Source organism: Thamnophis elegans, chromosome Z (assembly GCF_009769535.1).
Source record: "Thamnophis elegans isolate rThaEle1 chromosome Z, rThaEle1.pri, whole genome shotgun sequence".
NCBI classification, from domain to species: Eukaryota; Metazoa; Chordata; class Lepidosauria; order Squamata; family Colubridae; genus Thamnophis; species Thamnophis elegans.
The window spans coordinates 40,143,014-40,158,509 of record NC_045558.1 but is presented as its reverse complement, the minus strand read 5'-3'; the positions used below and the strand labels follow the sequence as shown (position 1 = coordinate 40,158,509).

General features: G+C 32.2%; 1 protein-coding gene across 3 annotated transcripts in view; it reads left to right on the top strand.

Moving 5' to 3' along the window:
- FAM126A (family with sequence similarity 126 member A) overlaps window positions 1-15,496 on the top strand; it is a 41,190-nt gene that overhangs the window by 22,002 nt on the left and 3,692 nt on the right. For 2 of the 3 annotated variants that reach the window (XM_032235386.1, XM_032235385.1), the window contains 3 exons: window positions 2,572-2,688; window positions 4,690-4,777; window positions 8,603-8,762. In XM_032235386.1, the coding sequence (XP_032091277.1) occupies window positions 2,572-2,688; window positions 4,690-4,777; window positions 8,603-8,762 (365 nt within the window). Of the gene's footprint in view, window positions 1-2,571; window positions 2,689-4,689; window positions 4,778-8,602; window positions 8,763-14,598; window positions 14,894-15,496 lie in introns of all 3 variants that reach the window. The other variant, XM_032235387.1, reaches the window with a different exon arrangement.

Below are 15,496 nucleotides of genomic sequence, written 5' to 3'. Positions count from 1 at the left end.
GGAGAGTTGCTTTGGCTTTAGTACTGTTGTTTTTGACAAGTGAAATAGGGCACTGTTTCTCGTCCTCTCTCCCTCCCTCTCTCTCATGTTGGTTTGGATCAAAAGGTCCATATACATGGAGAAACTTATAAATGTGTCACTTTTTTCACAAAATAGCTCATTGAATAAGTAAAGTACAACACAGAATGAGTAAACTTTACCCAACTATATAACAATTATGCAAAATATAATATAAGAAGTGAAGAATTTTTATATATTTTGAAAGCCAATAGATGTTAATTACACTCAGACCTGAAAGCAAAAAAGCATGAAATGTATTTACTGAATTTCCTAAATACACTAATGATATTAATTAACACAACACAACAAAAGTATAGTTGATTGCTGGGTTCATAAATCAATGTCCATGTCAACGTGTAGAGGCTGCATTGTATATTATTCTTAGTAGTTCATAGCTAGGACTTCTATGCAGTAATCTCCCCTAAAAAAGAAGAAGAATAAACCATAGAGAGTCTTTGATAATTGATGCCTCCATGTTTCTACTTGAGGTGCATGATTAATTAAAGCCGCAATATAATTGTGATGGGACCATATTCCAAGATATAATCTCTCTCCCTCTCTCTCTCCCTCTCCCTCTCTCCCTCCCTCCCTCCCTCTTCTCTCCTCCCTTCCTCCCTCCCTCTCTCCCCTCCCTCTCCTCCCTCCCTCTCTCACTTTCTCTCTTGTTGTTAATTTTGCCACAAGCAACCTTATGTAGCTTATAGATATTGAGCAAAATGCAGAACAAAACATTAAAACGATAAGTATGTTACATTTAAAAAAATAATTAAAACTAAGCAGGGTGGAGAGGGAGTGCACAAAGTGTTCATGGGGAAGAGGTGGGGAGTTTTCCATTAGCCATCTCTGTGCCACACCCTCTTGAAGGTCCCAACCTAGTTGAAATATGCTTCAAGGCCTTTTGGAAAGCCAAAAGGATGACAGTGAATTTGACCTTTATTATACTTTTACTGTTTTTCCTCCCAGCTTTCCACCATATACACTGTTATTGTGGTTGCTCTATGCTTCTCAGAGCAATTATAGTGTTGGGTGCCTTACAAATTTCTAAAACAAACAAATAAATAAAATATATAGGTCTTTTAAACTTCACTGTGTGACACCCCTATGGAAGACATAGCTGAAATTAGATGTGATACAATAGAGCGATTTACTTATTGTAGAGCGAAAAGTTGAAGATATTTTATTATTGCAATATAAGTCTTTGAAAAGAAAGCTTTCTGGAAAAAAAATCAACTATAATTTTTATGTATTTGCTGAAATAATTTATTCAGAATAGAAGCTTATGAGGTTATAATAATTGGTGTACAAAGTTTGATGTCATGTAACTTAGCAAGAGCAATACTGGAGTTCCAGTTACCATTTTAACTCCAGGACTGTGCAGATCATTTAGTAGAAAGATGTGGAAATCCCAGGCAAGCAGGGATGACTGGTAGAGCTATGAGTAAGAGTTAAATCTAAAAATTAAAATTGTAGTTGAAATTGTATTAATATTTAGTCAGTCAGTCAGTCAGTGCTAGCTAACTTTGGTATAAAATAATTTATACTAATTTATACTATTAATATGAAATTATACTAGTTATCAGTATAAAAACAATTAATACTATACTTATACTGTTTACAAAGGAACCAATTAATAATAATTTTTAAATGTAAATGCTGCCTGGCTCCCACCAATTCTGAGCAGTTTACAAATTGTTAAAACATTAAAAAAAGAAAAAGAAAACTATGGATAGGAACACAGAAAAAGAAGAAAAAGGAATTTCAGTCATGCTCACCAAAGGCCCGGAGAAAGAGACAGTTCTTTGGAAAAGAAATAGGATGGGGTCCATTTGAATCCAGAATCCAACTTCCAGAGAACAAGTGATGCTACAGAGAAGACATGCTTCCGGCATCCTGGCATTGTTTAATTAAAGGAACTCTGAGTTTATAAACACTGACAGATCAGCTAGATTAGGTAAATAGTAATGGGAGACAATACTATTACAGTCCCTCAAGTATGCTGGCATTATACCATGTAGGGCTCTATGGGTAGTGACAAGCACCTTAAATTATACTTGGAAACAAACAGGCAAACAGTTTGCAAAGTAGAATCATTGAATCATTTTGAAGGATAATGAGATAATCAGAGATTACCTACTCGAGAGAATCTAATATTTTGGAAGTGCAGTATTGGGCAATCTACTAATTTTATTTTGGGGTGCAGGATATACTACTATATGTAAAGCATTTTTTCATTTTGGAATATTTTTTTCCCCAACTGTCATGATAGTGATATAAAATATATTTCTAAACTTCATCACTAATCTGTAAAAGATCCTACGTTACACTCCTAAATAGTATGTGCACTTTGCTGACCCACCTATTTGGCCTACAGAAGAATTACTTGTTTCTTGATTGTTTTGGGGGTAGTCCTTTTTCACTTTGAAATCCATAATATTTTAAAGTTGTGTTGGATGGTGCAATATAGCAATTTTAAAATAGTAATGGTAATTTTAATATTGGTATTTCTTTTAGAATCTGTGTTTGTGGATACCCTCGGCAACAAGTAAGAAAATACAGAGGCATAAACAGCAGAATTCCAGTCTCCTCTGAATTCATGGTGCAAATGTTAACAGGGATTTATTATGCTTTGTAAGTTCAGTAAATCTATGTCTTGTATATACATGTAATAGTGAATTTTAGAGCACGTTATATATAAAATACAAAATGGAATGCTTATTTATATGATAGCAGAGGCAGAATTCAGAACTCTCACAGTTGACATTGTAAAGGTAAGAATTTTTCAACTTTCTTCCTATTGTTTTTATAAACTGTCCAAAGTAACTTCCTGAATGACAATCGGTAGTTGATTCTGGCCCTACAAAATGAAAAAAAAATCTGCTTATCACTTCTTTTAAGTAAAACCAAAACAGACATGTAGTTTCATGAGGGAAAAACTGCAAAATCTATAGTAATTGAGATTAGGATCAATCAGATGCTTAAAAAAATATTTTTTAGAATCTGAAAGACTACCCTTTCTCTCCCTAAAATGCTGGTTTCACATGGGGCAGTGGTGGTAATGGAGCTGGCAGAGCCAATTGTTAAACTTTTATCAGCAAACCACATTATATGACAATGATTATCTTATGCCCATAGGCTGGTGATTCTGAAATTACTACAGATAATTCTTATTTAACAACCATTGACCATTTGAAGTTATGGTGGTACTGAGAGGATGGTTCTTTTGTCTGGTCCCTGAAGTAATGGCCCCCATGGTCACATGACCAAAATTTGACTGATTGGCAGCTTGCTCATACTTAGGACCACAACAGTCTTCAACACCCATCCGCCCACAATTCTTAGTCATCATAACTCGACTATTGAAATCAACACTGGGTAAAAGGAAACATGTACATGTTAAATGATAGAAACATATATGTTAAATATGCAAAATCTTGAATTTGTAATCCTATGGAATTTGTGTTGTTTTTAAATGTTCAGATTTCTTTTATAGATAGCATTCTGTTTGAAAATTATCTAATCTAAATTTTTAAGTAGCAATTTTAGCAAATTCCTGATAGTTAAAATGTTGCTATTTTTTTGGTTAGGAAACCATGTTGAGAAAGCAAATTTGCATTCTGGTACAATAATAGTTATGACAGAAACATTGTGATTGAGATACAGCATGTGTTTGTATTTTAAAAGTCACAGACCTTTATTACTGCTTTGAAGTAGTGATGTAGAAGGGATATTAATTTTTTCCTATGCATAAATTTTATCAATGTATTCTGATCACTAATGCTTCCATGGAAAATATCTGTCTGTCTGATCTATCCCCAATATGTATGCGCATGTGCATGAATATTCATATACAATTAGTCATTTAATTTCATGTCTGCGTGTGTGGGTGCTTTATCACATCTCATTTGATACTTGGTACTACGTGTTTATAAGAAGGATTAATATTTCTTATAGGTGTTAGGATTTACACTGTTTGGCATGTTGTTTGAAAAAGAGTAACTTATAAATCCATTCAATGAATTGAATTCATTGCTACCTTGAAATACAGACCGGAGTGGATGTTAAATGGGTGGAATTTCATCATGCATGTTGCAAGAAATTTTCAAGCTTTCTTCTGGTTTCAACAGTTGCAACATTTTTTCTTTTTTTCTTTTCCTATATTATTATACTTAAGATATGCACTACTTCTCTTTACCGATAATCGCAGGAAACAAAGCTACTGAATTGTAATAGTATGATTACAGAGGTTCTTGGGCATAAAAAATGGTATGGAGCAACAAATCATTGAGATCTGATTTATTTATAAAAAGCTGCCTTTAAGTATAATGAAACATCATATCCTTGTTCTATTATAATGACTGATCCATTTTGAATTCATTGTGGAGATATATATTTCTTACCTAACATTACAGAAGGAAACAAAATAAGATGACATAGACATATTCTATAATCATTGAAATATTTTCCAAATTACTAATTTTTCTTGGATGTATAATTTTTTGTATTTATAATATTAGAAACCATTTACTAAATATCTGTTCATGACTAATATGCATGGCTATGATAATGAAAGAATAATCATATTATATTATAGCATGCGGTCAGTTTTCATTTTTTGGCTTAACATTCTAGTTATAATGGAGAATGGGATCTGGCTCGTAAAGCAATGGATGATGTTTTATACAGAGCACAATTGGAGTTATATCCAGAACCACTATTGGTAGGTGTTTTGTGTCCAATGTATTATTCTTCAGGTTTTTAAATTTATTTTGAACATTTTTGTATATTTAACTTACATAATTAAAGTATCTTACAGAAACAAAATGTCATTATATCATCATCATCATCATCATCATCATCAAATATTTATTCAGTCACAGACCAGCTAAAATGTTTAAAATAATTTAAAACAAAGCAAAGTCTCTGAAAATCATGTTCTCATAGATGTGCAGCAGTTATAGCATTCTATAACAAAAAACAAAAACTAACAAAAACAGTTTATTGAAGGTTGAATAATTTTTGTAATAAATACAGTATTTATGTAGTGGAAAAATACAAGAACTAAATTGATATCCTAAGATTGTGAAGTTTTGTAGCAGACATTACTACCAGACTCTGTTTCTTGACTTGCATTATCACTATCAGAAAAATCTAATGCACTACAATATGTAAAATACTTTTCCTAAAGATTTCAGTTAAATGGCTCTTTGTAGGAGCTTCCAATATTTAGTAATCCTGATTGTGTGTGTAGGTCAAGCATCCCTAACCCCCAGGGGATGAACTGGTATCAATCCATGGCCTGTTAGAAACCAAGCTACACAATTGGAGGTGAGCAGTGGACAAACATTTTTCTGAATTTTCAGCAGCTCCCCAGTGCTAGCCTCACCACTTCACCTCCACCTCAGATCATCGGGCATTAGATTCTTATACGAGCGCTAACCCTACTGTAAACTACACATGTGAATGATCTAGATTGCGTGTTCTTCTTCTCTCCACCCCCAATGGTCCATGGAAAAATTGTCTTCCGTGAAACTGGTCTTTGGTGCTAAAAGGTTTGGAAACTGCTGTAGTAGGACACCTTAAGGCAATACTCACCATTTTAAAATTGGTCTTGAATTGACTGGAAGGTAACATTGAAAATTTCATATCCTGATTCTGTGCTATACTGATAGTATTTTACTTAAGAGTAGTCACTTAGCGATTGTTCATAATTACATCAGACTTCCTCAGGACCACTTACAACCTGGTTTTGAAATTCTGACGGCTGCCCCTCTCCCACAGTCACATGATTACATTTTCATTAATAAAATTGTTTCTATGGTTTGAAAATTGATTTCATTGCATTGAAAATTGATTAGATCATTCTGTTGGCAAGTTAAATAACAAAGCTCTGTTGGTAGGAATTGTTTTTCACATAATTTCTCCAAATAATGAAATAAAAATTTGTTAGATTACAAAACTAGTAAACTCTTTCAGTTCTTTAAGGCAGAAGGATCAGATATCCTATTCATAAAACCCCCTTTTCCGATATTCAGTCATATTTTAATACAGAGGTGGCAACATCCACATAGACCCTGCTGAGCATTTTTTGAAGATTCACTCCTGACTTCCACAATCTTAGTTTCTAAGATATAAAAGTTAATATTTATTTTATTTAGATTTAAAAATTCTATCTTTATTATTTTTATAAAAAACTCAAGACGGCAATATTCTTTCTTTCTACTATTTTGTCCAAAACATCCTTGTAAGGCAGATTGGGCTGAAAGAGAGTCACTGGCCCAAAGTACCCACCTTTTCATTTTTAAACTTGGACTAGAATTCATAGTCTCTTGGTTTCTAGTGAAGTGTGCCTTAACAATTAAACCAAACTGGCTCTCAATTAGAGCAATAGAATTCTTAATACAGTAGCTTAGGCCTGGTAAGATGCCAATTACTGTCAGAGTTATTTAAGAAAAATATGAGGTGTAAGTTCCATTTTGGGCTTCTGTCTTCATAGACATGGATAAAATGTGATATCCAGTGATTGGGGTTTGAGTGTTATAATTCCTCTTTTTGACAAAGGTACAAGAAATAAGCTTGACAATTATAGTCCAATCAATGTGTTGAACAATACTTGCAAACTCTATTCCAGGCATTTTGATTGGAACTTTCAGAATAGAAAATAAGTCCGTTTTAGGTGAAGAGCAAATAGTGTTTAGGGTTTTCCCCAATACATTTATCAAAATTGTGAAAAAAACCTAATAAATGAATAGGAGTGTTGGAATCCTCCCTTTGTGATACATTCTTGGATTTTAGAAATGCTGTTGACTCTACAGCTAATTCTCAATTTAGAGTGACAATTGAGCCCAACATTTCTATTACTAAACAAGGCAGTGTTTAAATATTTTTCTCTCCATTTTATGACATTTTTTGTCACAATTGTTAAGTAAATCATTGTAGTTATTAAGTAAAACATGTGGTCTTAAAATGAACCTGGCATCCCCTATTGGCTTTGCTTTCTAGAAGTTGGTTGGAAAAGTCATAAATGGTGTTCACATAATCCCATGACAATGCAACTGTCATAAATATTTGCCAGTTGTCAAGTTGTAAGTGTGAGACTAGTCATAAGTCACTTTTTTCAATGCTGTTGTAACTTTGAACAGTTACTAAATAAATAGTTCCAGGGTTGCAGACTATTGGTATCTCCAGAGACAAATTCAGGGCAAACTGGTATACTGACATTAATATTTATTTTACCATTTATCAACACATTCCACAATAGCACCTATGTAAGAGTTAGAAGTAATCTGAAAGGGACAGATTATAATGCCTATGAAAAAGTTTGTAAGACAAGATTATATTTTAGCATTTTACTTTTCAGTCTTACTTTTCAATCTTAACTCAAACTCTACCACTTAAAGTAGCTGATTTAAATACTCCAATATTTTTGCGTGCAATTGACAGGATAATGGTTTTGAGCAAGATGTTGCCTTCTTCTGTGATGGATTCTGAGATTGAGTCATTTGCATAGAGAAAACCTGTTTTGTATCTTCTGTTTGACATTATATAAACAAAGGAGAATATGTATGAAATTGATATGCACATTTGATAACATTTTCAGAAACAGTTTGCCATTGCTTTGTTCCTAAGGCTGAGAGAACATAACAGGTTTAAAGCCACCTGGTGGCTTCACTATGCCTAAAACAGGACTGGATTCATACTTTGGAGTGCAATGACCATGAACAAGCAAGTGTCTGCAACTTATATCATTTTTCCCAATGTCTTAAAGACAATTGTAGATAGATGTTGTCTTTATATCATTGATTTGCATAGTCCAGACCACATTTTTGTCTTCAAAATAGGTGCTTTGTTGCATAGTCCATATATATATATATATATATATATATATATATATATATATATATATATATATATATATATATATATATATATATATATATATATAATATATATATATATATATATATATATATGCAACATTATCTTTATCAGAAATCATAAATATTCCATGCTACAAAGCACAGCAATTTTTAGCAGGATCACTGAGCACTAAAAGGAAGTCTAGTGAGAAAGCAACAATCTGTTTCTACTAGATTGTTCATCAAGTAACTGGCAGAAAAATGCTTTTCTGGAGTGCATTCAGATACATATTTTCATCCTATAGTCCAAAGCACTGCTTCATTATTTTTCTTAGTATGAAAGATTTCAGCTACTGAAAGAATGATTGCACAGAGGAAATAAATTGTCAGGGGAAAAAATGTATACACTATTTAGTGGGTGGCTTAAAAAAAAACAAGATGAGGAAATGTAATCATTAATGGGATTTGGCAGTAGCTTTTAAAGCAAATGTTTTCTGATTGAAGTCTTTAATCATCTGAACCAAAGCGGTAATTGTGAACAGATGGAAGTCAAATTACTACCTCTCTTGATTTTTGTTATATCTGATGCAATTTTTGATGTATGGTAAATGTTGTTTCAATTCAAAATCTGATGTTAATGTGACAATCTCACCCACATTTTATTTAATTATTGTTATTTTCTTTAGGTAGCTAATGCAATAAAAGCTTCATTGCCTCAAGGTGCCATAAAATCTAACAAAGAAGGTACTAAATGTATTCAGGTTGAAATTACTCCTACAGCATCGAGGATATCAAGAAATGCTGTGACTAGCATGTCTATTCGGGGCCATAGATGGAAAAGGCATGGTAAGAACTTTGGTTCTGAAAATCTTAATTATACCATAACAAAAAATTAATATTAAAATTAATAAAAACTGGCATACCATGATTATCTAAAAATTGATATTCTTATTTATACTAATAAGAGATCCCATGTATAAAAGGCCAATTAACTTTTATGTTATTTCATTTCTATAATATAAAGAGGTTTTATGTCTTTCTTTTTTGTTTTTATTAGCATAAGAAACCAGGCAATGCTTATTTTACAGTTCATCATACATTATTTGTAGTCAATGTTATACATTATATTAAAATTCTGGTTTAACATATTCATTGCACTTTTGATTTCGTATATCATTGTTTCAAAATAATTATTGACATGATTGATTAATCATGTTATTCTTCTTAATCTAATATAATTTCCCTCATTTTTTAATTACAGCAGTGTTTATAAGTATGCTCCCATTAATAAAAGTTTTATACTTATTGCACAGTGCTTTTGTTCTTCATGTACTATGCCTTATACATTGCAGATATAGCAAAACATAGAAAAGGTATTTCTATCTTTTGATATACATTCAGCACTAGAGAATGGATTCATAGACCCAATAATGATTTTGTGGCTTTAAGGTTGGATGCAGAATAGTTAGTAATAGTAAGTAAAATTATTAGTTTATTTGAACAACAAAGAAGATATAATTTTATAAATAGAGTTCTTTTCCTATATTTTTGATTAGTGATAGGGTTAGTTGCTGTTTCTCTTTGCTACCCTGTTAAGAGCTTATAATGGAAATACTGATCTATTGCTAAACTCAATAACTAACCTGTAGTTTTGTTTTTGTCTAGCTAATGTAGTTTCCAATATTTTATATAAGTATAAATATATTGGTAGTCCAGAAAAGATATATATTTTTCACTTTTTAGACACTATTTTTACTACTGTTACCTTTCTGCAGGAGTCATGCTTGATGATACATGTGCTGAAGTTCAAGAGGCAATGGTTAGGACAAGTGTTTGCTGCAGCAGATAACAAAGAATAAGGCAAGAGGCTTGATAGTATTAGTAAAGCAATAAAGATGAACAGTTATTCTATTAAGAAGGATAATTTGCAAGGTATGCAAGCATTGCTGCAGATCCTTAAACATCCAATATATTGGATGCTATTTCCTTCAGGAAAAGAATTTCATAATGTAACAAAACAAAGAGAAAATAAAGTGCCATTTTGGCTGCTGGTGGAGAATTTGGGGGTTATTTTATAAATAAATTTCCTCTGAACTTACTTTGACTTATTACAAATACATTTAAGAGCTTCTACATACTTCTAAATACTTCTGCTGGAAAGAAGCATGTATCCAACAGTTAGAACCTAGCTTATTAGGAGAACAAGTCTAGAATTTTAGTTTAGTTAAACAAATACTGACTTGTTCTGCTGGCAAAGAAATGTGGAGACATTTTTTTAAAATGTTGATTGATAATTCAGAACAAAGTAACATTTTGCTTCAAGATAAACCATAATTCAAGAGATAAGTACTTTCACTTTTAGATTTGCTTTCCATATTTAGTATAATCATTTATTAGTTTGAAAAGGGGTGGCATCTTCTTGATTTTTCAATATTGCTATCTCAATTTTTGAAGTTGATTGACCCAAGAACTTGGGTTCTTTGGATTACATATCCCTTAAGATCTGGACTAAAAAGATCTGATCCCTATTGCAGTTTAATATGCTATGCAATTCAGGGGTGGGTTCCAGCTTCTTCTATTACTGGTTCGCTCAGGGATGTGCTGTGTGCGGGTACACTTGATGCATGCTATGCGTGCATGCGCAATAGTAAAAAATATGCCCGGTTCAGAGGTGTGGCAGACCGAGTTACTACCTACTTGGCTGAACCAGTATGAACCCACCTCTGTGAGATGTCCTGTGAGACAAAATGCCAAGAAGCATCTTTAAGAAAATAATGTGGATAAATTATGTTTTGAGAAAATGAAAGGTTTTGTTTGCTGTTTTCATGCTCTGTTATTCAAAAGCACTGGTTTCTACTGATCATTCATCAGTCAGTTGGTTACATATGTATCTATTTCAAAATTAGAAAGAATACTTGATTTGATATTTATTTTTCCTTCTGGATTATAATAGAATCTCTAGGAGGCTTAATTTTTTGTATCTATAGTACAGCATCTGAACATTATTTATAAGATAAATTAATGCACATGCTGGTAATGACAAAATTGAGCAGAACTATTCAATTATCTAAAATTGATGCTTTGCCCTTAAACTATGGTACTGAGTAAAGTTTGCAAGATGTATAAATCAGACAAACTGTACTTAGATCATAAAAGTATAGACTAATGAGGATTTTATGGTAAACAATGGTAATACCAAGTGGAACCATTAATCCCTCTTTAAAATGGTTGATAATTTAGTCTGTATTAATGTTAAAGCAAAGAAACCAAAGAAAATAAAAATAAAAATTGGAATTTCTTTCTTATTATTTAATTCCAGTGGAAACAGAGAATGAATGAATGAGTGAATGTGTGTATATATGCATCATAGGGAGAAAAACAAGTTAAATATAAATAGCATCTGTAAGTTAGATGCTATAATTAAAAAAAACAGATAGATAATATTTTCCTTCTGCTATTTGGCATTCATACGGTTTTTTTAAAATTTCATTTCTATGTGCAGCTTCAGCTATCTTGTAAACTATGGCTTTTGCAGGATGCCTGGATTAGTAGATATACCATTGTTTTAAAGCAATTTTCACTTTGTGTGACATAGTTCAGTTATAGAAGAAGAAAAACATCTTTCCTGTACATTTCATAACATTCTGTGAAAAAGAATTTGCAACAGAATTGAGAATTTGCAACAGAAAACCACAACCCGCCGGTTACAGGTAGACTTCAGATAAACCAGGCGTTAATAGTGGTTGGGGAGTGCAGGGAGGAAAGAGGGCATCAAAAGGGGAAAGACACTCTGTCTCAGGAAGATTTGAAAGATGCTCTTTCCTTGTTCCTTAAAACATCAGGCATTTGGAATGCCATGGAAGTAATGGAAATTCCATGTATCCATGTTTGACCTATACGATAAAAATTGTTGCTGCGCTTCAGGTTCTATCATTATTACATAGTGGGATCTTCTGGAGCATAAGGTCAAGATAGTAACAGCTTTGTTTCTCAAGATAACCTTGAAGACCTGACTTTTTGTTCAGATTTTGGGCTAGGATAATATATACTTGCTATATTTATATAAATAAATGAATGATAAGTAACGGGCAGACAAGCAGCCTGATGTGTTATGCACTATAAATTTTTATTAAAAATAGCAACATTGCTCCCATTTGTGGGCATGCAAGTTTTAGTCAAAACTGCTTAGAAACTTGGTGCAATACAGAATATTCAAAGCACTTTTTATTTTCCAGTGGACATAGTCTTATTGAAAGGCAATCAGTTACCAAAAGGGGATGTTAATAGAGATATCTGTTCTTATTTAATCAGTTAATTCCAGATTTGTAACATCTTCTGAAAAGATTTTATTCATTTCTGTAATATGTTAAATCATTATTTTTCCATTTGGTAGTCAAGTGCTTACTTTGTAAAACTGCTTATGATGACTCAATACTTTTCACTTCCCCTTTCCTTTTCCTTTAAAAAGTGGTTTTGACTGTTTATATAGTATCTACGCATACTTTTTTAGTTTGGCAGAGCATTTCATTTTTAATAAGATTTATGTTCTTGCTACAACTTTCATTTTATTAGAGCTTGCTTTGTTCCAAACTTTAGCCAAACTCACTGCGGCTGCTCCATTTATTTCTCAATAAAGCTATTGAAACCATCCTATATATACAGCCATCTTTTATACTTTTGGATTGTTTTTACTTTTTTCCCTCTTTCCATGTCCTTTTATTGTATATAATAACTTAGAAATCAATAAATGGAAAGTACAATGAAATGTTCATACATTTGATAAGGAAACACATTTCATTTTGATCCTTCATATAGAGAAACAAAATCCTTATAAAGTAATCTGGAGGACATTTGTGCAAAAAAAAAAAGCAATGTCTGTGCTGACTACATTTAATTTTTATTTCATGTAAAACTTTTGAGAAGCAGGAAGGAAAGAGTAATAGAGATGTTTCTATTATAAGGAAATCTCTAGTAGCTCTCTGATCACCCTAAATGATTCAGTTTTGAATCCTCCCTAATCTATTGGAATTGGGTGGCTACTAAATCCAAAGGAAGGAAAGGGAGGGAGGAGTGTGAACTTGAATCACATTCTTTTTGTAGTCATCTACTTTGTCTCAAAGCAAAACAAACTATAGGCTTCATTCTAAATCTCTTTAAAGAAGTAAAAGAATGCCATTTTCCAAAATTCTGTCACTTATAAAATTGGATAGATACCCTTAGTAGTGTCTATAGCTATATATTTTTCTGTGGAGTTTTCCAGGAAGTTAACATAAAGTATGGAGATTTGATGAACTGGCCTATTTTCTAAATTGCCAAATGAGACCAAATCCAAATATGGTCAATGTCCATCACTTATTCTGAATATTTCATCCAATACATAAGTATACAACTGTGAGGTCATTGTAACTAGTCAAATGTACACTCTAAGTACCAATCATCAAATACTGCAGAATAAGTGATAACTGCATTGTAGATCATATATCCAAAATGCAGTCTTTATGAATTAGAGCAATTGTGATAAAGTAATCTTGCTATTTATATTTCTTTTTCAATAGTACAATATTTCTATAAATCAAACTCAATAATTTAAGAGATTCATAAAGAAAAATGTTTTTAATGTGTAATATGTGTCCAAATGACACAATATTTATACATTTTTATTGATATTTGCATTGGAAATTGTGCTATATTAGTTAAGGTACTGTGCAGTTTTTATAATACAAGGGTATTAAAAATAACTTTAGAATTCATTGAACAAAAACATAGTATTTTGGAAACTATTATAATATTGATTTGATTAAAGCATTCATTTGTTTAATCTGAATTTTATCTTATTTAATTTTATGCATTTATTTGCTATAGAAATAGAAAGGTAGAAGAGATGTATGATATAAAGTATGCAGGATTCACACTTTAGTCTTAATAAAGCCTTATTTGTCTTCCTTACTTCCCAGCGTATATACAGACAATCCACAAAGAAAGTCTGGAAAATGGGAAGATTGACTGCATTGTCTCCTCTGTGCTGTAGGCTACTAGTGATAACAAAATAAATGATATGGACATTGGTCCTTGTGAGGAAGCACCACATTGTGTAGTAGAACGTAGATGGCAAGAAAGAGAGCTTTATCATCTGTTTGAATTAAGAAAGATAGAAATCCTTGAATTTTCAAAAGAATATTTTTTTTATAATTTGAATCTGCACATTTTAGAAAATTGTCCTGGTGTAATAGTGTAAAAATAATTTGAATATGACCAAATCACTGGTTTGGTTCTGAGATACTAATGTATATTTAATCAAGTAAAATATACCTTATACTGTTAGTGGATATATTTAAAAAGAACTGTAAAGTAAATGTTAATGTATTAACTAACTTCTTTAGTATGTAGCAGGTACATTTTTTCAATTAAGCTCGATTCCAAAGAGTTCATTGTTATTTTTTTGATACTACAACCTATATTCCATCCCATTTTTAGAAACATTGTATGGCTTAGTATCTCTAAATATTATGTAAAAACTCCCTTTACTAATGACAGGCCAGGAAATTAAATCTGACTTTAAAACCTTCAGACTATTAGGTTTTCTGTCCAATTCGTGTCTTTTTATTTGTCTCCATGTTTTTTTGGTTCAGCCATCTTTTTTCTTTCTTTCTTTCTTTTTTGTTTTATTCATCTTTAATTCTAGAGCAACCAGATAATACTAATGACACTGCTGAATCGGGCAATTTTGTTATACCCGAGATTAGTGTCACAAATGTGGCTGGAGAAAGAACCAGGAATGGGGAAAAAAACAGAATGCCAGGAGAGAGTGATCAACATATTCAGGGTGTACAGGAAATTCCTACAGAACCTAGAGTTGACAGCAAAGGTTTGCCAGAGATCAGGAGGCAAAAATCTGTAAGAAAAATTATGGAGGATGGAATAAGCTCACCTGGCAGAATGCAATTTTAGCAGAACACTTTGTAGCTACATTCAAAAAGGTATCAATTGAAAGGGTCATGGCTGCATGTTTTGAAGATTTTAGTAATCAACAATAGACATTTGCATGTACTTTTAGTCAAACACAACTGCATGCTTTACACATAGAGCTGATCTCTGTGCTCCACATATTGATAGCATGCTGACAACAAATAGATTTATCTTAGCTTGGGAAACCACACTGGGAGATTTCAAATTTCATTAATGTTCAAGTTGGACTTTTCAGTTCTGAGTCATTCCATCATTTTTATTTTATACATTTGAAATAACCCTTTCTTTCAAGTGTACATAAAAAATATCAATTTATTTTAATGTTTTCCCATTTGTTACATGCTCCAGTGTGTTAAGTTTCTGGAATCATCACCAAATTTAGTACAGAATGTGGCCATTCAGCCCTTTAAATATGAAACACAACGGGATTTGCTAAAAAATGTGAGCACCTGCAGTTGATGCCCTGTTGGCTGTTCGGCTGTTCTGATTATCTATTTCCATGATTATTTTGCTGTCTGTAGTATGTAGATACCTTGCTCATATATGGGTTTATTCCTCTTTCTAGCTGTTGTAGATATAGATCTCATCTCTTCTGAATCTTGCATGAATAACAG